The 22,129-nt window shown below is 42.8% G+C and overlaps 1 protein-coding gene and 1 pseudogene across 1 annotated transcript in view; one reads left to right on the forward strand and one right to left on the reverse strand.

The window, feature by feature from the left end:
• Positions 1–22,129, reverse strand: part of C2cd6 (C2 calcium dependent domain containing 6) — a 104,906-nt gene that overhangs the window by 65,246 nt on the left and 17,531 nt on the right. Inside the window, exons 2-9 of the mRNA XM_021199208.2 lie at positions 19,019–19,105; positions 17,870–17,921; positions 16,239–16,384; positions 10,678–10,803; positions 9,656–9,700; positions 8,359–8,427; positions 6,439–6,518; positions 2,659–2,793 (exon numbers count right to left, since the gene is read on the reverse strand). Of these exons, the coding sequence (XP_021054867.2) occupies positions 2,659–2,793; positions 6,439–6,518; positions 8,359–8,427; positions 9,656–9,700; positions 10,678–10,803; positions 16,239–16,384; positions 17,870–17,921; positions 19,019–19,105 (740 nt within the window). The remainder of the gene's footprint in view (positions 1–2,658; positions 2,794–6,438; positions 6,519–8,358; positions 8,428–9,655; positions 9,701–10,677; positions 10,804–16,238; positions 16,385–17,869; positions 17,922–19,018; positions 19,106–22,129) is intronic.
• Positions 11,937–12,027, forward strand: LOC115064158 (annotated as a pseudogene).

Genomic DNA, 22,129 nt, shown 5'->3' on the forward strand with positions numbered 1-22,129 from the left:
TCTAGAATGCCCTCATATATTTGTTCCCAAAGATGGCCATGAGGCTTGCCTTGGCCAATGGGCCGCCACTCATGTGACATTAGGATACGTATGAGGAGCACTCTCTGCACAGTGGTACGTGCCCTCCTTCAATACTGCATTCAGAACGCCATTCTGTAATGAAGCCAGGGCAGCCTACCAGAGGACATGTGGAAAACTCAGGTCCCAGCTCATAGATGGCATCAAGTGGCAGATAGATGAGCAAAGACATCCTGTGGTTCACCTGACTGTACAACTGAGTCCAGCCAATAAGCAAAAGGAAAGAAGTTATCCTATAGAAATATGCAATGTACCTACATTTAGTGTGATTTTTAATATGACAATAGACAACTAGTAGCATTGCATTTGAAGGATAATCAGAACCTAACCTTGAAAACCAGGTAACCGAAGGAGAGACGATAGTTCATTCCTCTCCTCCTACAAGGAATGTAACACTGGGCAACCAAAAAGGAGATTTATAAAATCATTCTTCCACTTAATAAAAAAACAAAGTGGAAGAATTAGAATAACAGTTTGATATTGTATTCCCAGAAATATAGTATGGATGCTAAAAAAAATTTTTTTTAAAAACTTCCAAGGCAAATATCATATGCCCCAGAATCCAGTATCAGTCTCACCAAAGAAACCTTGTCTATTTGATCCAGTTCATGCATTGTGTGTCCATTCTGGGTACATGCATATGACAGAACATACTAACTCTAAGAGTTTGCTCATCCATATCTGCCAGTCCTCTAAAGTTATAGGCAACAAAATGTAAGGTCCTACCCCAAAACATTATCATGTAAGGGGTGATGGCTTCAACGTATGATGTGAATGTGGGGAGCTTAACCATCTCATCTGCAGCCCCAGGGCTACTCAGAGCCTAGGTCTGATAACTCTGCAAGCTGGGACCCATGTAACTCTGTATCTGCTGTATTCTTTTTCACTTTTCACTCGTGTGTGTGTGTGTGTGTGTGTGTGTGTGTGTGTGTGTGTGTGTGTGTGAAATATTACATCTTCTTGCATATAGTTGCTTTGCTTGGTGCAAGACACTGTATTTAAAGTCTTGTAGAAATAATTTGATGCTTTTGTGTATATTATCCTCTAGAAAAGGCATGTGTTTACCTCTGGAAGCGGCTCTTACTTCTAATGCCAGAATGAGGACCAGTGGTAGGCAGCAGGCAGCTAGGGCATGGGCATTTAAGACAGAGTTAGTCTGTCATAGTTCATTGCTGACCCAGGTAGAAGTCTGGATGTTTATGAAGTCCATTATCCTTGGGATACACCACTGATCTCTGGCTTTGGTTTCTTCAGGACTGCGTATCTATCTTAGTTCTGCTCAACCTCTTACCATCTTGGCTACCACCAAGTCCCTTGAAAATACAGCACAGAACAGTGGACTCAACAGCCCTGGGTCTCTGTACTTCATGGGATCTAGGATCAGCAAATATTCACTGCTTTTATAATAGTCCTTTCGAACAAAATTTCAAAACATACTTCATACTTCATTCAGACTTTGTTGCTGTTGTACAATGATACTGCCTGAAATGACTTAGAAGAACTTATGTAGAAGTGCGTATGTGTACACTGAGTGTGCACATGCGAATGTGTGAGCATATTAGTTTTCCACCATCCTAAGTTCATGAACATGAGCTGGATGACTAAAGAGTACATCTCTGTCCTCTAATCTGACGTTCTATCTATTTATCAAAGACCCATTGACATTCTATCTATTTATCAAAGACTCATTGACATTCTATCTATTTATCAAAGACTCATTGACGTTCTATTTATCAAAGACTCATTGACATTCTATCTATTTATCAAAGACTCATTGACGTTCTATCTATTTATCAAAGACCCATTAACGTTCTATCTATTTATCAAAGACCCATTGACGTTCTATCTATTTATCAAAGACCCATTGACGTTCTATCTATTTATCAAAGACCCATTGAATATCCACCATAAGTCAGGTACTAGGTACCCAACACACAAAGCTTTCTCAAAGAATTTAAGAATCTTATAATTAAAAACTAAAAGGTATAAAGAAACATATATTAAACTATAAATCATGAAATGCCTTCAGCCAGTGTCATGATGCTGGACATCATAGCCTCCAGAATTAGGAGAACTAAGTGTCTATGGGTTAAGCCCCACTACCTATGTTGTTTTCCAGAGGTCTGGACCACATAGCACTAAGAGTAGTGTGATTAAAGGTATCAGAAGCCACCGCTGAGTATTTGTTGCAGAGTGGAAGGAACTATACAAATAAACGAGAATTCCATAACCGAGAAAGAAAGTAACTAAAATTCAAGTTTGAATTAGTTCATAGCAGATTTAAAAGAAAGAAAGAGCCAGTGAGGTGGAGTGTAAGTCAGAAGGAAGTACCCAGACTAACAGAGAACACACGATGAGGAGGAAAGGTAGCACAAGAGACCACAGGTCAGACGGGTGGAGGAGCAGCGGTCTTACGAATGGGTCTTTACCTCTTTTCTTGCCAAAATAAAGTTCTCAATTTGCTGAGAAGTGTGCATACATGAAGCAGAGTCACGATGCGTATTCTAGGCCTGTGGTTCAACAGACGGAACTTGGAACACTACAGACCACATATAAATAAATGAAATGTGTGCTCTTTACCTTTCCCGGGGCTTCTCACGGAGTTTCTCAAGTTGCACCACAGTTGCCTGGCTGGTTTCAGGAACCCCAATGCTAACATTAAATTCTGGGGATAAGAATGCTGGGTATTCTACTCGTTGCGGAGTAATAACATTTCTGAAAAATGGTAATAGAGTTAAATGCCGACATGATGTAAAAGTACATCCCTATAATCAGTGTGGTAGCCATATCGTTCCTCCACTCATGTCAGCTCACCCACCACCATGGGTCGTCAAAACAGGCTAAGGAAGAAGAATCAGAATCCTGAGAGAAGTGCTTTCTTGATTACTCATCCTGTCAAGATTGTGGGTGGTAGGGACAGAAGAGGGGGTGACCCAAAGCAAGGAGAAAAAGAATGGGAGCCCAGGCCTTTTAGTAACCATTTATAGCCAAATCTGCCTTCAGAGTCCCTCATTCTTTCAAACAACTAGTTCTGTGGAGTGGATCTTGTGTCACGCCATATTAATATGTCTGTCTATATAGATTGTTTCATTCCATCTTCACAGCAACCCACAGAAGAATTATGGAATCCTTTTCTGAAGGGAACCAGGGAAGGAGTAGATGAGGGATTGGGAGAGAAGGAGAGAGGGAAACTATATTCAGAAAGAATAATCATTTTAGAAGGGGGATGATTTATTGAATCCACCTGACATACAAGAAAACCATTAGTAAAGAGATCCCTTACACACCTAACAGCTAGCAAGTGCCTTTTTGGCTAGTCTTCGTTATATACAGTAATGAACACCTTAAGTTTAAAATATTTCCAAAATAGAATACATGGCTTCCCCATTCCCTGAATATGCTCTTCCCCATGTCCCCTGGCTCAGGAAGTAGAAACATCACACAGGCACCCAGTGGTCATAAATGTCAACTGCCACTGTCAATTCTCTTTTCTCTGTCACCATCCATCTTTGACTTATCGTTCCAAAATCTCAAGAACTATGATTAAACATTCTAAACATTTCACAAATGATTGCAGTCATCCGTCCCACCGAATCAGTCACGGATGGCCAGTGAAGTAGATTCAGTGGGGTACAAATATATATAAATAGGTTGTCACATTATGTTGGCCCCATGAACTTGTAGAAGCTTGAGCTCTGCAGGGTGAGTCTGCTGGCTGGTGACCCAGGTCTGCCAATGGTAAACGGAGGCAACAGCACAGTTCCTGTTCAAACAGGCTCAAGAACAAGGGGTGGATCGCTATAAGCTGGTATTTCAGATTGAAGGAACAATTTCCTTCCTAGGGAGAGGCTGGTCTTCTTGCTGCGTTCAGCAGGTGGGCTGAGGCTGCCCACACTGAGATCTGCTTTACTTGTAAGACCTATTTACATGCTAATCTCATCAAAAACTTCTCCCTGAATGATGACCAAAATCTTGTCACTTTGTGGTCAGTCAAGTTGACACATGAATTACTAACAATCCACTTGCTGTCAGCCTAGCATCTGTATTCATCACTTCAATCATCCTGAACCTCCAAATGAAGAGGATCACATGACCACAGCACCACCTGACCTGATACAATGGTCCTCTGCCAATGGACCAGGAGAGGAAGTAAAGGTTGAGTGATGCTTACTCCTCTCCAACACCTCAGAACTTTACTATTGTGACGTTGTATGATACAGGGATAAGGGTGGAAACAAAGCTACTTACATCTATGTATAGATACATACAAACACACTCATAACCAACTTGGGAGGAAATATTCATAACAAGCATACCCTTGCTTCAGTAACTCTCCATATGTCACAGCATATACCTCTTTATTCTTCCACTGTCCATTCTGCCCTTCCTCTGCATTAGCAAGCTGTGTAGCTGGTGCCTTATCTGGTGGTGTGATTAAAACGTCCATCTTCCTAGGCCATTAATAGTTCTGTGCCGATTAAGGTGCACTTTTCTATTAAATTTTTATTCTGGACTGGTGAGGTGGCTCAGCAGGTAAAGGTATTTGCTGCCGTTCCATCCCGGCCTCACATGGAGGAAGGACAGGACCAGTTTCCACAAGCTGTCATTAGTTTCCACAGGATGCCACTGTATGCTTCTACCCCAAATAATTTTTTTCTTTAATTTTTTTTTAAAAGTTTCACTTGTATTTGTCTTTTGCATTCATGTGTATCTGTGTACCCTGTGCATGCAGTGTCCATCAAAGCCAAAAGGCAGTGTCAGAGCCACTGGAACTCGAGTTACAGATGGTTGTGAGCCACCATGTGGGTGCTGGGAACTGAACACTGGTCCACTTGAAAAGCAGCCAGTGCTCTATCCACTGAGGTATTTTTCTAGGCCCACAAATAATTTTTTAATGCAAAAAAACGCTAAATCACAGAGTGTGGTGATATTAAGTGATGCCCTACAGGGTCTCGTGTATTTCGGCACACCCTTCCTTTTGCCCACTGTGAGACAGTCTTTTGTGTTTTCTTCTGCAGTTGGGATCCAGTATTTACCAGGGCAGTGACTCCCTCCTTTACTTGTTGATTCTGGGTCACAAGGAGCCCAGAAGCTATACAGCAGCCTTAACTTCTAGTTCAGTGCAATCTCTCAATGGGAAATAGCTCTAGGCCAGCACAAGATAAGGTTACAAGAGCAGGAGAGAATGTTTTGTTCGGGAACTGTTAGGAGCAATAGTGAACAGCGCAGACTACTGAGTGCTGGCTACAGGATTCGCGGACTACTGAGTGCTGGCTACAGGAGAAGATGCACCAGGCACTGGTAACAGATACTGGTGACTCAGAACACATAAAACCACCCAGAGATCCAAGTGCCAAGCCTGCCGATGTTGATGGTGAGTGACTGACATACGGGAAAGGCCACTGAACTGTTTGGTTGAGCCAGTTGCTTCAGGATGCAGGGAACTTGGAATATTATATTTTAAACTACAGCTCATTTGTTAATAACTTAAAATATTTTTGTGTTGGGTGGTATGGAGTGTGTGTGGGATGCGTGCACATAAATGCAAAGGTGCATGTACATGCAATGAGGAAATCAAAAGACTGCAGGAATCTTATTCTACAGCTCTCTGCCTTAGTCCCTTGGAACAGGGGCTCTCTCCGAGCCTGAAATTCTCCATTTCAGCTGGCTTGGCCAGCAAACTCCTGGAATCTGCCTATCTCTGTCCCCAAAGCTGAGGATATATACACCTGCAGCCATGACTGGCTCTGTGTATGGATGCTGGAGATCTGAATGCAGCATGCAGAGCATCCCCCAGCCCCACTAATAGTATCTGTAAACATAGTTTTGCTTTGTTTTTAAAGTCAATTTGGGAATAAGAGTTGGAGTGAGTGTGGGGGGTAGGCTAACACTGCTGTACTACGGAGCAGAAACTGTCAACCACTAAACACGTGGATCTTAGAAACCCTCCTTTTTACTCAATAAGAAGGATCTTGGCTGGCTAATGTCCTCGTTAAGCCACCTCTTCATTCACAAAGAAGGTACCCCCTCCTCTCTAGACCTCAGCTCTTTTTCCCAGAGTGACACCTAGAAACTCAATATCTCTCCCGTCGTTTTGTTTGTTTGCTTGTTTTTCACAGGGTCGCATATAACCGCCCCTCCCCCAAACTCCCCATCTCCCTGCCTCTTTCTCCCAAGCGTTGAGGTTACAGACATGAGTTCTGGCTCTTTCTGTCCGTTATTAAGCAAAGGAATTCAGTGCTCCCTTTATCTTAAGGTCTAGCCCATCTTGGCCATGTTCTCAGAGTTTCTTAAAATAACTAATATGCTCCATCATGCCTTTAAAGTGCCACTTGATCTTAGTACAGTAATGAAACTTACGCGACAGGGTCTGTTCTCTCTGGAGGAGGTGCAATATTCATAAACATAGATGGCTCAATGGCTTTCTGAAGAGGTTTTAACTGAATAAAAATGTAAGTACAGTTAGTTATAATTCACAGTAATAGAACTAACACCCCCCCCAAGCTCCCAAAGGCCTATAGGGTTCTTAAGTGATGAATCTAAGAGGAGTGAAGATAGCAACTTAATTTGTTGGGTACTAAATATCTGCCAGGCATTATATACCTTTAACTTTCTCAAATGCTTTTGACAAAACTATGAACTAAGTGTGCATATTTTATAGATTACACTGAAGATCAGTGATTCACTCAAAGTTATAAAACTGTGTGTATGAGTGAAGGATGTGGAACGTGAGTGTACCTTTCCTGGCTCTCGGATGGAGATCTTTTCACATCATCACAGCTGGTGAGCAGGAGGCATATCACTGCAAGCCTCAGGGTTGCATTGCGCATTTGTTGGACAGTCAGTTCTTTCCCATGCAATCCCTATGTTCTGTGTTTTCAGTAAGGCCTACCTACATGAAACAATACTTGCCTTGTTTTATCTGAAAAATAAGCTATCACGTTCTCCATGTGTGCACATGAATGTGCTCATTGGTATCTGAAGATGTATGTGCATGTGTGTTCACATGTGTGTTCACATGTGTGTGTGTTCACATGTGTCGTTCAGGTGCCAGTACTCAAGCTTTCTCACTGGCACAGAGCTCATCAAGTAGGCTACACTGGCTGGCCAGCAAGCGCCAGGGAGCTTCCTGTTTCTACCTCCCCAGTGCTGGGATTACAAATCTGAACATAACCCCTCCCTTTAAGAATGTTATGCTTATATCTGAACACAGACCTGCCTCTAAAAGTACTCATAAGCTTCCCTTTAAAAATATATTAACAATCATGACGTAGTGTGGAAAAACATAAATATATTACAGGGTTTTTAATTAACATAACAGTAGACTTATTTAGTAAGATCACCCTTATTCTTAATTAGTAATCAAAACTCACCCAAAAACTACTAAGGAAAACTCTGAAATGGAAGGTCATTTCTTTATACAGCAGCAGCAGCATAATGGAGTCAGGTTAACACATGCCTGGCTCTAATGATCCAGGGATATCTTTCAAACACTGGGTGACAGTGTTTTGATATATTGGTATGATTTTTCCAGAATAATTCTTTCTTCATTCTGAATGCTGAGATCACAGGCATGTATCTGTGATCAATGACTCTATTTTATAAATATTTCTAGATGTAAAATTCCACACTCAATGAAACACCTAACATTGCTTTAATAATATAAATGTAGAGAAACAATTAAGAAGGAAGTCTTAAAATAAAGAGATTTTGAACAAAATATCATCATTTAGAATGCATAAGCAAGTCGCCGGGCAGTAGTGGTGCACGCCTTTAATCCCAGCACTCGGGAGGCAGAGGCAGGAGGATTTCTGAGTTCGAGGCCAGCCTGGTCTACAGAGTGAGTTCCAGGACAGCCAGGGCTATACAGAGAAACCCTGTCTTGAAAAACCAAAAACCAAAAAAAAAAAATGTATAAGCAAAAGATGATAAAGTATTATTTTATTTGTTCTGAAGAAAAGCCCTTATATCTCAAGATCAGAATGCAAAGCAGCATTTATTTTTTAAGTGATCACTTTTTAAACACTTATTTATTTTTTAGGGAGATGCATGAGCCACAGCATACAAGCGAGGTCAGCAGACAACTTTTGGAAGAGCTCTCCATTGTATGGATTCCTGGGTCTGAACCATGTCATCAGGCTAAGTAGAAAGAGCTTTTACCCACAGAGCCATATGCCAGCCCTAAAAGTTTTTACAAATGTTGCCCAACTGTAAAACAAAAAGAGGATGATTTTATTGGTCAGCTAAAACAGAATACATTTTTTTAAGAAAGGAACTAACCTGATGTGAAAATCCATAACCAAAGTTTCCATAGGAGAACATAAATTCCACTTCCACTCTGCAGACACTCTAAACATGAAATCATTGTACAGTTTGTTTAGAATGGTGTTGTTAGAGAAGTGACAGAAACTAATAATGTCATAAATCCATATGTTTAGAAAAGCACAGAAATAATCTTCTAGTTAAAAAAAAAACCCTAAAAATTAAACCAAAGCTTTAATTACACAAAGAACCCCAAAAAGAAGATTGTGTTCAGTTCCCAGAAAGTTAAAAGCCTCTCATCTTAGCATTAATCAAATTTTGAGATAAGCAATCTCACCTCTCAACCCCAGGCTGACCACGTGTGAAGGGAGAGAGCCCCACACTCAGGGACCCGATGGTCCCCCCACACTCAGGGACCCAATGGTCCCCCCACACTCAGGGACCCAATGGCTCCTCGACACTCAGGGACCCGATGATCCCCCCACACTCAGGGACCCAATGATCCCCCACACTCAGGGACCCGATGGTCCCCCCATACTCAGGGTCCCGATGGTTCCTCCACACTCAGGGACCCGATGGTCCCCCCACACTCAGGGACCCAATGGTCCCCCCACACTCAGGGACCCGATGGTTCCCCCCACACTCAGGGACCCGATGGCTCCTCCACACTCAGGGACCCGATGGTCCTTCCACACTCAGGGACCCACCCGATGGTCCCCCCCACCACACTCAGGGACCCGATGGTCCCCTCACACTCAGGGACCTGATGGCTCCTCCATCCTGGTTGGCCAGGAGAGGGCAGGAGTGTCTTGGATTGCTCAAATAATCAAATTGCTAACATTAAGCACATTCAGAATTCAGACACTCTCCAGCAAAGCTGGAGAAAGCATGGAAAGCAGGGGAGATGTTACACTGTCTCTCTCATCCAGTGATCTCTAAGCCTCTCACACAATTTGCTAAGAAGGTCAAAGTGTCACAAATATGTATATATGTATATATGTAACAATAAGAGGCGTGAATTTGAGAGAGAACAAGGGGGGAGCATAGAAGGGGGATATTATTATATTGTAATTTTAAAATTATTATAAAGAACAAAACATATAAAAAGTTAAATTGAGTCTGGAAAATAACATCAAGTTTTTTATAAAATAAGTAAAGAATTTATGAGCAAACACATACTTTTACTAATTCAGACAGCTAAGGTTAGGGTAATGAAAAATTTAAAAGTTTAGGCTACAAACTATCAGAATAAATTCTATATAGTGTTAAAACATCACGCATGCATAAATATTAGGAAGGTTTGTAAAGCTCTTACGGAGTTTCTACGCATCAAGTGCATCACTTCGGTAAAGCAGCCTTTCTAGAAAAAAAATCTTAAATGTAGAATTATTCATGTATGTAATGTATGTATCCATAATTTATCTAAAGCATGCTATAATATAAAATCGGGCAGTAATTCTCGAAATATACATGAATTCAAGAGCTAAAATACAAGTACAATGTAATTTTAAGTAAATTAAAATCCAATGTTCAGTAGAAGAAAAGTTCCATTACAAATGACAGATATGAATGTAGATGTCAGCATTAACAGAGGCAGACATGTTTCTGCTGGCTTGACTTCCCTTTCTGGAAATCAACCCCCATTCTGGTTTTGAGGATTATATGTAAACCTCCATGACAAGTTCTTGGGTAAGTGGAAGACTTCTCACAAGGGCACCAGCAGGATCTGAAACCTCGCCCTTTGTCTGCATCCGTGGTCATTGCTGCTGTCCTATGATTTATCTCACCCAGACCAACATCCATGGTTAATTCTTTTCCCTGAGCATTTTTACGACTCCCTTAGGAACCTTCACACTACATGCTGAGTGCTTCACTGAGCTTTCTTTTCAGTTTGACCACCACCATGCAGTGTGTCTCTTATGGAACCCAGAGGCAAAGGGGCTTCTCCAGAGCCCAACACAGCAACCTTGTTCAGAAAGTAATGCGGATCCAGCCCCGTCACACTTGATCATTCCAAATTACATGGTCTTGACTGGAGATTCAGAATTCTCCTTTTTAAGCCTCATGCCGTCTGATAATTCTAATATTTTTTATTATGTTTAGGATGAACTTTGTTTCTTATGCATGTAATAAACCCAACCCATCAGACATCAGAAGTCATGATGACAAAGACCAACAGAGTGGGACTAAGAAAAATGGTTTCTGTTTTGAGACTGTCTCATGGAACCCTGAAATCACTATGTGGCCAAGGGTAAGCTTAAACCCTGTCTTGTCTGTACCCCCAAGTACTGGGATTAAAGGTATGGGCCCCTATGTAATTGATATTTTTATATATACCTGTATTACTTCATAAAGATGTGATTCTGCACCGCCTAAGAAAATAGGAGAGCTATCTGGATCTCCTCCATCTTGCATTAGTTCCAAGTAAATATAATTCCGCTCATCATCTTGACGTCTGGGAACCTCAATAGCAGAATATAAGTAGTATTAAATTTTAAGTCTGAATTTCAGACATAATATCCAAATAAATACATCCATAAGTTATACTATATCATGGGCATCACTAATTATTAGTTTTTATGTTATCTTTGTGACTTTTCAAGCTCATCATTCCACATATTCTAATATTAACAAAATCAGCACCTGCTTATGTCTAATGTCAATTATGATCTTTTGAATCATCTATTATGTACACTGTCTTTTAAACTATACATAAAGAGTTGCCCTTAGCACTCTACTGAAACTCCATGCCAAAAAGAAGTGATTCGGGTATCTTAAGCAGAAAGAACAATGCTGGAGGTACCATTATACTTGATTTCAAATTATCCTAACAGAGCCATAGTAAGAAAACCAGCAAGGCACAGGAACAAGGCAGGCACAGACCAATGGGACCAAAGACAGGGTCAGACATAAGCTCACACAGCTGCACCCACTTGATTCCCCACAGGCACAAAAAGTACACATTGGAGAAGAGACAGTTTACCAAGCAGGGCTAGAAAAAAAAAACCCAATACCCATACGTAGAAGAGTGCTCGAGATCCCCACCGCTCGCCTTGTATAAACACAAATCCAGACTGAATGGAAGAGGTCCGTGTAAGACCTGAATCTTTCAAAGGCCTAGAGAAAAACACTCTGAGACACATTCATGGGCAATGACTTTCTGAACAGAGCTCTAACAACTCAGGGGACAGCAACAAGTGGGAATGGCTCAATTCAAAAGCTTCTGCATGGCAAGGGGGGAATGTCTTTGCCAGCTGTTCATCTAACAGGAGATTAATATCCAGAGTATGTAAAGGACTCAGAAGACTAAACACTGAACAAGTCAATAACCCAATCAAAAGATGTCAAATGAGCTGCAGATAGATGCATTTCAAATGAGTAAGTACAACTAGCCAAGACATGCATGCATGAAGAAATGCTCGACTGTTTGAGGCATGGGAGAAATACAAATCAAAACAACATAGACTCGGTCTTGCCCTAATCAGGAAGGATTATCCAGAAATCAGACAGCAGAGGCTCCGGAGGATGCAGGGCAGGGCTTTTACATGACTGGTGGGAATGGAGAACCATGAGAAAGTTCCTTAAGAACCTGAAAACCTGCCCCCAGATGGTGGCAGAGAGGAGAGAGGCTATGTCTACACCCAGTGTTCTAACTATGTACATCTGAATGATTAGCAGGCTAACACTCCCTGAAAAAAAGCAAGCCTGAGATGACCACCACTCTGGTGCCAGGCAGGCTAGGACAGGTTCCCAGGACAGGAAGAAAACTGGAGACTAGAAGAACTCTGCCTGGGACTAGAGGCCCCAGTCAGCAGTGAGCCTAAGATGGATGAGCATTTGGATGAGCAGGTAGAGGAGAGCCTGAAATGACCAGCAGACTGGAGCCTGGGTAGGGAGCTAGTCTGAGAGGAACACCAGTCTGGCGCCCTCCGTGTCTGGGAGGTGGGGGCAGACCGTGCCTTAGGTGACTCCTGCCTGCGCCATAATGCGCAAGCAGGGCACAGCCCTCCCGAGACCACCCCTGAGATGACCCAGACACTCAGAGACCCCAGGCACCACTAAGAGGAGCAAGTAAGTAGTGGAGAAATGGAAGAGAAAGAGAAACAGAAGAGTGTGGGCACAATGAAGAGAGGTAGAACCGGAAACGTGACAGTATTAACAGTCTGATATGAGTAGCTAGTGATACCACCAGGGACCATGGTGGGATCCTGGTCTGTGCTGACACTGGGAGGCCATGTCTGGTTCCATGGCCCTGCAGCAGCAGGGGTCTGTTACCACCAAGGCCAGGTGGATGTCCCCGGTCTGGGCTGCCTCTGGGGACATGTTGATTACTGAGGACTGTGCAGAGCTGGCTCCACCCCTTCACCTGGGCGTCCTGGGAGAGCTGGCTAAGGCTTGAAAGCAGGAGAGTTGATCCCACACAATGCAGGAATTGCAGGTTAGCCAGCCACAAGCATGCAAGCAAGCATGGGAGAGCTGGCCCTACTATTCATCTCCCTGTGGTGGTGTAGACAAGAAAAAGTTAGCCTCCTCCTCCTTCCCTCCTCACCACCTCCGGCAGGCAGCAAACCTGGCCCTGGGGTCATAAGAGGAGAAGAGCTGGCCCTGTCTATCACCAGCTGCAGCACTCGGAAGACAAGGCTCTGCACCTCACCTGGACAGCAAAATAGAGCTGGCCATGAGGTAGGGGTAGTGAGGGAGCTTGTCCAGAAGGCATGAGTGTGAGAGAGCCAGCCCCGCATCTCCTGTGTGGTGGTGCCAGCAAGAGAGAACTACCCTCCCTACCCTTTTGCCCTTGCTTCCGCTACCAAACGCAGGCAGAAGAGTGAGCCCAGATGGGATCAAGAGAGCAGGAGAGCTGGCCCAGCTCCCACCTGCTGCAGCACACAGGGAGGGCAGGCTCTGCCCCTCACCTGGGCAGCACAAAAGAAATGATGGGAGAGCGGTGGTGCAGGTGAACCCGGCAGGAGGGTGTGAGCATGGAAAGATACAAGGAGTCTATGGGGGTGACTCTAGCTTAGATTCCTACCAGAGGGGGACGCAGAGACTGAAATGCCCACCTCCTGTAGCCAGACAGGACTTCCAAAGGGAGGAGGGGGACATCAATCCACCCACGAAACCTTCAACCCAACTTTTGTCTTGCCTACAAGATGTGCAGGGAAAAAGATGGAACAGAGATTGAAGAAATGACTAACCAATGACCGCCCTAACTTGAGACCCAACCCATGTGAGAGAACCAACCTTTGATGCTATTAATGATACTCTGCTATAGTTGCAGACAAGAAACTAGCATAATTGTCTCCTGAGAGGCTTCATCCAGCAACTGATGGAAACAGATGCACAATCCCACAGCAAAACATTATGTGGAGCTCGGAGAATCTTGTGGAAGAATGGGAGACAGAAGGGAGCAAGCCGGAGGGGTCAAAGACACCACAAGAAGACTTAGAGTCAACTAATCTGTGACTGTGGGGGCTCACAGAGCCTGGGCTACCAACCAGGGAGCATGCTGGAGTTGGACCTAGCCCGTGCTCCCCATTTGTAGCAAAGGTGCAGCTTGGTCTTCATGTGGGTCCCCTAACAAGTGAGGCAGGGGCTGTCTCTGTCTGTTCCCTGCCATTGGACCCCCTTCCCCCTACCTGGACTGTCTGGTTAAAGCTCAGTGACGAGGATATGCCTAGTCCTGGTGGGACCAGATGACCTAGGGTGGGGTGGTACCTAAGGGGTGCTCCCCTTCTCAGAGGAGCAACGGGAGAAGGAATTTGTAAGGGTGGAACTGGCGAGAAAGGAGAGGGGGCTGTGATCGGGCTGTAAAGTGAACTAAAAAAGAAATTATTGAAAAAGAAAGTTTTTTTAAAAAAACTTAAAAAAAAAAAAATAACAGAGCTACCATTAGATCGAGTTACATCACTTTCAATATAAAAGAATTCAAGTCAGCATACAGTAGAATCAGCCTCTGTACTCATGCAGACAGTAGCACACAGCCTAGGTGCCCAGAAATGGACTGGATGGGCATCCAAAGTGCATCATATGTACACAGTGACGTTTTGTTCAGTCATAGAAGAATGAAACTATGTCATTTCCAGAAAAGAATATGGGACCAGAGATCATTGTGTTAAACACAATAAGCAAGACTTACAAAGCCCAGTGCTCTCTCATAACTGGAATTTCGGAAAAGAGAAAGGGGAGATCAAGGAAAAGGGGAAGCTATTAGTGAGTGGGGGGGGGGAGATGGGGGAAGCTATTAGTGAGCCAGAAGGAGGAAAGATGGAGGAGGTGGGAAGCAGAGGGCACGGAGAGGCTGATGTGATCAAGGTATGTTCTATGCATGGATGACAATTTCAGGGAAGGCTATTGCTTTATACAATTAACATACTCGAATAAAATAAATTAGTTAATTTAAAACTATGCCTTGCTTGTTGTTATGTTTTCACTTATTTATTCATTCATTCATTCATTCATTCATTTACATCTATGTGTTATGGGGAGAGTACAGTGCCACAGTGTGTATGCAGAGGGCAGAGGGCAGAGGGCAGAGGGCAGAGGGCAGAGGAGACAATTCTCTCCTTCTGCCATGGGAGAGCCAGAAGTCAAAGTCAAATCATTAAGCTTGGTGTGAGTGCCTTTACTCACTCAGCCCTCCTCCTGAGATTCAAGACTAAAAATTATCTTTTTTACTCAACACTTAATTAAAATAAATGTCACAAAGACATACAGAGCATAGATGAAATGCTCTAGAATTTCAGTAAAACGTAATATAATAAAGTTTTTAAGAAATCACTGGACTAATTAATGAATCTTGTAACTCACCAGAATAATACTACTAATTTTTAAAAGATTTATTCATTTATTTTATGTGTAAATGTGTGCTTGAGTATATATATGCACATTGCATGCATACGAATACTCATGGAGGCCAGAAGGGGACATCAGATCCCCTGAAACTGGAGTTACATCCTGATAAGGGTGTTGGGAGCCAACCCCAAGCTGTTTTCAAGAACAGCAAGTAGTCTTGACCACTCCACTATCGGTCACTACTTTAAAGAAAGCTTTGAAATATATTTAAGCTTTCAAGAAGCTTAACTGCAAACAGAAGCATACCAAGTTCCGGTTGAGTGGCAATTTAATGGCATATGGCTTCAAGCCAGAGTGTATACAGCCCGGCTCCCCTACATCCCAGCCCTATGACCCCAACGAAGTCCATGGTGCCTCAGTTTCTTCACTGTAAAGATAATTTTTAAGAGAGAGAGAGAGAGAGAGAGAGAGAGAGAGAGAGAGAGAGAGACTGCCTGCCTGCCTGCCCTCCTGCCTCTGTCTGTGGGACAGAGGGGGTGGGGAGAGAGAGAGAGATCTGGGCTTGTTGGGCATGTATATGAGGGGAATCTATAAGCGGAGAGAAAGTAAGGGGAGAGTGGACAAAGGAAGGGTGGATGGCAGGAGGAACAGGAAGAGCAAGGAGAGCAAACCTTACTCATGACACATGATTAGAGCCTCACACAGCCACATGGCAGGGAGGAGTGTGCTGAGGACAGGCACTGCACAGCACTTCACACACACCACAGGCCTCGCCAGAGCAGCAAAGCACTGAGAAAACAGGACAGCCCTGCCTCTGCTTCTTGTCTGCCTTTTTTTCCCCAAAAGATATAAGTAGTTGGAATATTTGAAACTATAAAGACACATCATGGGCTGGAGAGATGGCCCGGTGGTTAAGAGCACTGGCTGCTCTTCCAGAGGTCCTGAGTTCAATTCCCAGCAACCACCTGGTGGCTCACAACCATCTGTAATGAGATCTGACGCCCCCTTCTGGTGTGTCTGAAGACAGCTACAGTGTACTTATATATAGTAAATAAATAAAATCTTAAAGACACATCATTATATTGAGAAGGAAATTTTCACATTACCTGTACAGAAAAATACTTCATCTCGCCAAACCTAAGTACAAGGTTCCTTTCATTGTCAACAGCTTTCAAGTGACGAATTTTTGTACATTTCACAATGTTGTTTATGGAGACACGCATGAACAGATTATAATGCTGTTGGCCAAGGACTAAAAATAGAATATTTAGGAAACAAGTTGTATTGTGATTGATCAAAGAACACACTGTAATATCTATTAAACAATGCAGGCCAAAATATAAAAATCAATCAAGTGGATAGAGAAGGCAATATGAGTAAATTAAGTAACAGAAAAAAATTCAAAATAATATTTTCCTCTCATTGTTCGGCACAATGTCAGCAGTGATGTTTTCTCTTCTCTCCAGACCTACGACATCTGTCTCCTCACATTATTACCATATTCCCTTTGTAAACTTTCTATATATTAATACGTTTTCTATATATTATATATATTAATTTTAAGGTGAATAAGCATATATGATACATAGCTGACATAATTTTCTGGATATAATTATGTATAAAAGTTTTTAAGTAAGCATATAATTGAGAATAATTGATTCTTAGATAGAATTTACAGCCAAGTGTTCTACTCTAATGCACTACAGTCTTCATTTTCAATGTACTGAATTTCTTTCATAGTACTGCATGAGTTTAAAAATGTTTTCAAGATTTAAGTATCTTAAAACATCTCTACAGAGAAATTCTGAAAAACTCCCATTATACAAAAAGAGAAAGGAAGGAATAGAGGGAGGGAGAGAGGGAAGGAGGGAGGGGAGACCACCTTGAGAGTGCCTTAAAAATATGAATGGAGGAGTGTGGTAGTTCAAACCTCTAATCCCAACACTTGGGAGGCTGGGACAAGAGGACTGAGCGGTCAGCCTGAGCTATGTAGCAAGACTTAGTCTCACAGAGCCAAAAAAAAAAAAAAAAAAAAAAAACCCAAGGCACCAGTTTAAAGTAAATTCTTTGTAAAATATTAAAAGGAAGTGGACTTACTGCTTGCAAAAAAGTAGCATTATATCTAAAGACAAAACATGTTTTTCCTTTAATTTACATGGAGATGGAGGTAAGTCACGAGCGGCCAAAAAGTTTTGTTTTGTTTTTTTCTATTTTCGCTTCTACACTAAAAAGTGGGATTTACTTACTTCTGCTGTCCTGGAACCTGAGCAGCAGGCATTTATGATCACTTTAGCATACATTCAATGAATGTGACTAAAAATGGCATTTGGATGGGATGGATGAGACAGACTTTCATCAAAGCGTATCACTTAAAGGAACATGAAGAACTACAGTGAGCAGGGGCCTTTTTAATGTGTATAACGTTTCTGATCTGACTTGAGTGCAGGCTACGAGTGGACATGTGATAGGAACAGGCATTCTCGCCACCCAGCCCCCGTCCAGCACACCCTGGCTGGCTTCACCCTGGAGCACCAGGCACGCTAGTTCTTTTCAACTGCCAAACTGCAGCCAAAGAGGCCCTGAAGCACCAGGACCACCCACTAGGTAAACTGAGGGTTTGAGGATAAAAATGGTTACTGTTTCAAGCCGCTATGTTTCCCAGTGGTTAGCAAGTCAGCAATGAGTACCGAAAACAGCAAGATGCTGAGATACTGGCATCTATAAACCAAAAGGATACACCTCTGAGAAAACTGTCTACAGCTCTTAATGTGAATCGCCAGACAGCCCACCTACAACAACCAAAACAAAAACACAAAAGTCAAGCACATCTCTTAAACTTGCTTACGCTTTACTGTATTTAATTCTTTTTCATTATTTATTTATTTACTTTACAGGTTCAAAGCCCCCCTTTTGTTTTCTTCCCTCAGTACCATTGGTACATCCCTCCCTCATTCAATCCTGTGTCCATGGGGGCTCACAGAGACTGTATTTATAATTTTAAAACACGGTTGTGTTGGTTTTTCCCACTAGAAACATTTTGCTGTTTGTTCTTATTCGAAGTATGATTTCTTGGGGCTGGAAAGATGGCTCAGTGATTAAGAGCACAGGCTACCCCACAGAGAACTCCAGTTCAGTTCCCAGCGCTCACATCACATGGACAGTCCCTGGGAGCTGATGCCTTCTGGTCTCATGGATACCAGGCACACACATAGTGCACTTACATACTTGTAAGTACCGAAACACACAAGTAAAATTGAAAAAAATACTGTGTAAAAATGTGTGTGTGTGTGTGTGTGTGTGCGTGTGTGTATACATGTGCATAATGGCATGTATGTGGTGGTCAGAGAACAGCTTGCAGAAGTTGGTTCCTTAATTCTACCATGCAGGTCCTGGGGTGTAAACAGGTCCTCAGGCTTAGAAGTGGCAAGCGCCTTTACCCACTGGATCATCTCACCAGCCCAAACAATGTATCTTCTAAGCATGCAGGAAAAAAAGCCACATGGAGACCTATTACTTCTGAGGCTTGGTGGGGGTTGGAATATGGAGGAGTGATGAAGAATCAATTGTCAAACATAAGTCAATCTGGAAATAAGTATAATCACTTAATGAGCTCAACAAAAACATTGGTTCATAGGATGTTAGCAGATCTTAGGTGGAGCCCTAAATCAGTGCCTAAATCAGTTGTCAGGTGGGACAGCTGGGGATCTTTATTATAGAAAACATTATTTCTGGGAATTAGAATGGTTTCTATAATTTTGATGAGTACTTAACGGTTTATGACTCAAGATTTTTTTTCACATGCTTTTTAGTTAACAGATAATAAATATCAACTGTTTCATAACAAATTAGAAATAATTTGTTCAGGCTTATTTAAGCTCACACATACCACGTCTCCAAATGGTATCAAGTTCGGTGTTTGATTTACTATTGCCATTTCATCACTCTGAGACCCTTGAAGAGTTTTCCTTAGCATCTATAATGAAAATAAACAAATTTAACAATTTAGAAGAGGGCTTGGGGATTTAGATCAGTGGTAGAGCGCTGTCTAGCAAGTGCAAGGCCCTGGGTTCGGTCCTCAGCTCTGGAAAAAATTAAAAAAAAAAAAAAACAATTTAGAAGAAAGGGCAGAACCTAACTGGATAAAACATTACTTCAATTTAATATTTCCCAGGTATCTATTAAGTATCTGGTGCTCTAGGCAGTGGATATAACTATGAATGGATGCAATAGATGGAGACTCATTTCTATCTTCAATAAGTTTGTGAGTAGGTGAACAAAGAAAAATATACATAATTAAATATGGCATTATCGCGGAAACCAGGAAAGAAAATGACATATGTGAATGAGCTATGGGCTTTTGGCTTGCTAAGGAGTTGAACAGAGAGCAAGGAATCTTGCAATATTTGTGAGGTCACTCCATCCAGCTGCCACCAGTATGGCAATCACCTGAAGCAGAACTTCTATTCAAATATAACTGTATCAAAGTGAGAAACAGATGAGACGCAGGGCACAGTCGAGAAGGGCATCACAACTTCCAGAATTCCTATAGGGAGGGACTTAAGATAAAAATTCCAGTACAAATCTGTGGGGACAGACATCAAGACGAGAAAATCCATACGTGACTGTGGAAAATAGGAGAGGCAAAAGAAGAAAGAAAATCCAGGAGAAGACCCAACCCTGCAAGAAGCCTGACTCTGGGGGGCGGCGCACTGGCCAAGCAAGAGCCCTGAAGACAAGGAGCAGGCCCCCGCTGTGGCTCCTTGGAGAAGTACCGCTTCTCCAGGAAGAAGAGAAAGCGTGGGTTCCCTGGATGCATGACAGGACAGGGAAACAAAGGTGTTGTGGGGGAAATTAAGGCTATCAGAACAACATTTATGTCACCCTTTCACCTCCCGTGACTTAGCTCATCCACATAAAGTACACTTCCACATACATGCTTTTTAAAAGCACGGCGCACTTGCATGCGCCAAAGGTGACGAGGGGTGAGAAAAACCAAATCAACTGCATTAAAACTTATTCTAGGAAGAGAACTGGGAGAGACTTTTATTGATGGCCGTTCTTCTCCTATTGGAAGTGCTCCCTGAGGTCTGGCTCTCATAGCATGTGGAGGTGCCAAGGGAGAAAAGCAATTCCAAGTCCTACCTAGCTGTGAACCACAACAGTTGCCAGCCCAGCAAGGCAGCCCCAGCTGAACGCCAGTGACATCTCCATCTTGCGGGTAATCAACAGTTGTCTAGTTGAACCCAAGACTAGCTTAATGGGAGGGAATTCACGGCCAGCACTGCAAACCTGGCCGACTACCTGTGGCTTGAGAAGTTACAGAAACTAAAGGAGAACTTACAGCTACTATTTTCCTAAACTAATATAATTTCTAGCTATAGTCTAAATACTTATCCTTATACCCACGGATTAATGTACCTCTTGCCCCATCAAAGAAGTTTCTTTTTGCAATAGACAGAGACTATTTGTACTGGCTAGTTTTGTGTCAACTTGACACAGGCTGGAGTTATCACAGAGAAAGTAGCTTCAGTTGGGGGAAATGCCTCCATTGTAAGGCATTTTTTCAATTAGTAATGAAGTGGGGAGGGCCCTTGTGGGTGGTGTCATCTCTGGGCTGGTAGTCTTGGGTTCTATAAGAGAGCAGGCTGAGCAAGCCAGGAGAAGCAAGCCAGTAAGTAACATCCCTCCATGGCTTCTGCATCAGCTCCTGCTCCCTGACCTGTTTGAGCTCCAGTCCTGACTTCCTTTGGTGATGAACAGCAATGTGGAAGTGTAAGCTGAATAAACCCTTTCCTCCCCAACTTGCTTCTTGGTCATGATGTTTGTGCAGGAATAGAAACCCTGACTATGACACTATTATAGAGATTCACAGCTGGACAAAATATGGTGCCCAGTCCTAACTGACACATCTGCAATGCCACCCACACATCCAAGGGGAAATCACGCAAGGGGCAGGGAATTAAGAAGAGCCAGAGGAGCAGGAAAGCTCATGAGTGGCTGAGGAAGGCTTGAGTGAATGAGTAAAGAACAGATGAATTCCTGAGTGAATTTGTATTGCTGACATAGGCATGCCCATGTCAAAGACCAACGCCTCAGGCCTAAGGGAATTTGGCAAAGCCACAGCCTAGGTCAGGCTGAGAGAGATGTCTGAGTGTGAATTTGGGCAGTGTGTGTAAAAACCAGCAACTGGAGCTTCCTCCTCCTCCTGGATGTACAGCCTGAGACTGCTCACCTACAGGGACCTCCTACCAAGGCTAACTCTTGTCCCTGTGCTGTATGTAACTAACTCACTGGGATTCTGGCTTGCTGTGTAGTGGGTACAGCTCCATCAGAGCACAAATAGCACACATGACCCCAGCTTTTCTGTATGTGTATCTGTCAGTTCTTCATTTCTTCACTGCCCCTAGTCAGATTTTCAGGGTTCCAGGACTCAAGCCACGTAGGGTCTGCCATCATGTAGACATGACAGGGGATTGCACCCATTAAATCTTAATACAATGGCCTGAAGAGGACCTGCATAATGAGAACACCAGCTGACATGCCAGTGTGAATGGGGAGATTCCACAAGGTCTGCCTCTAGCTGAAGCACCACAGTAAGCCAATGGATACTGAGAAAGGAGTCCATTTTCTCAAGGGATGGCCAACAAAGATTGTCCAATCCCAAATGGTTAGGCCTGAACACATGGACACAGGAGCAACACAAAATGAACTCAAGGGGGTGAATTTACAACAGTAAATTCCACAGGGATTCAAAGTGAAAAAAAATGAACTGTTTATCAATTCAAGAAGTAATCTTTTGAAAAGATAATCTCAGAAATGGGTGAGAATTGCAAAGTGCCCAAGATAGCATGAATTCCAGTGGAATTTAATAAGAACAAAGGAGGAGACAGGAATCATATGATGAGAGTGAAAACGAGACAGAGACTCAGTACCGAGGTTAGAGCCTGAACTGGAAGAGAAGTAAAAACGACATAAAGGAAGAGAAAAGCAAACATAA

The sequence above is a fragment of the Mus pahari genome, chromosome 5 (assembly GCF_900095145.1).
Source record: "Mus pahari chromosome 5, PAHARI_EIJ_v1.1, whole genome shotgun sequence".
Taxonomy (NCBI): Eukaryota; Metazoa; Chordata; class Mammalia; order Rodentia; family Muridae; genus Mus; species Mus pahari.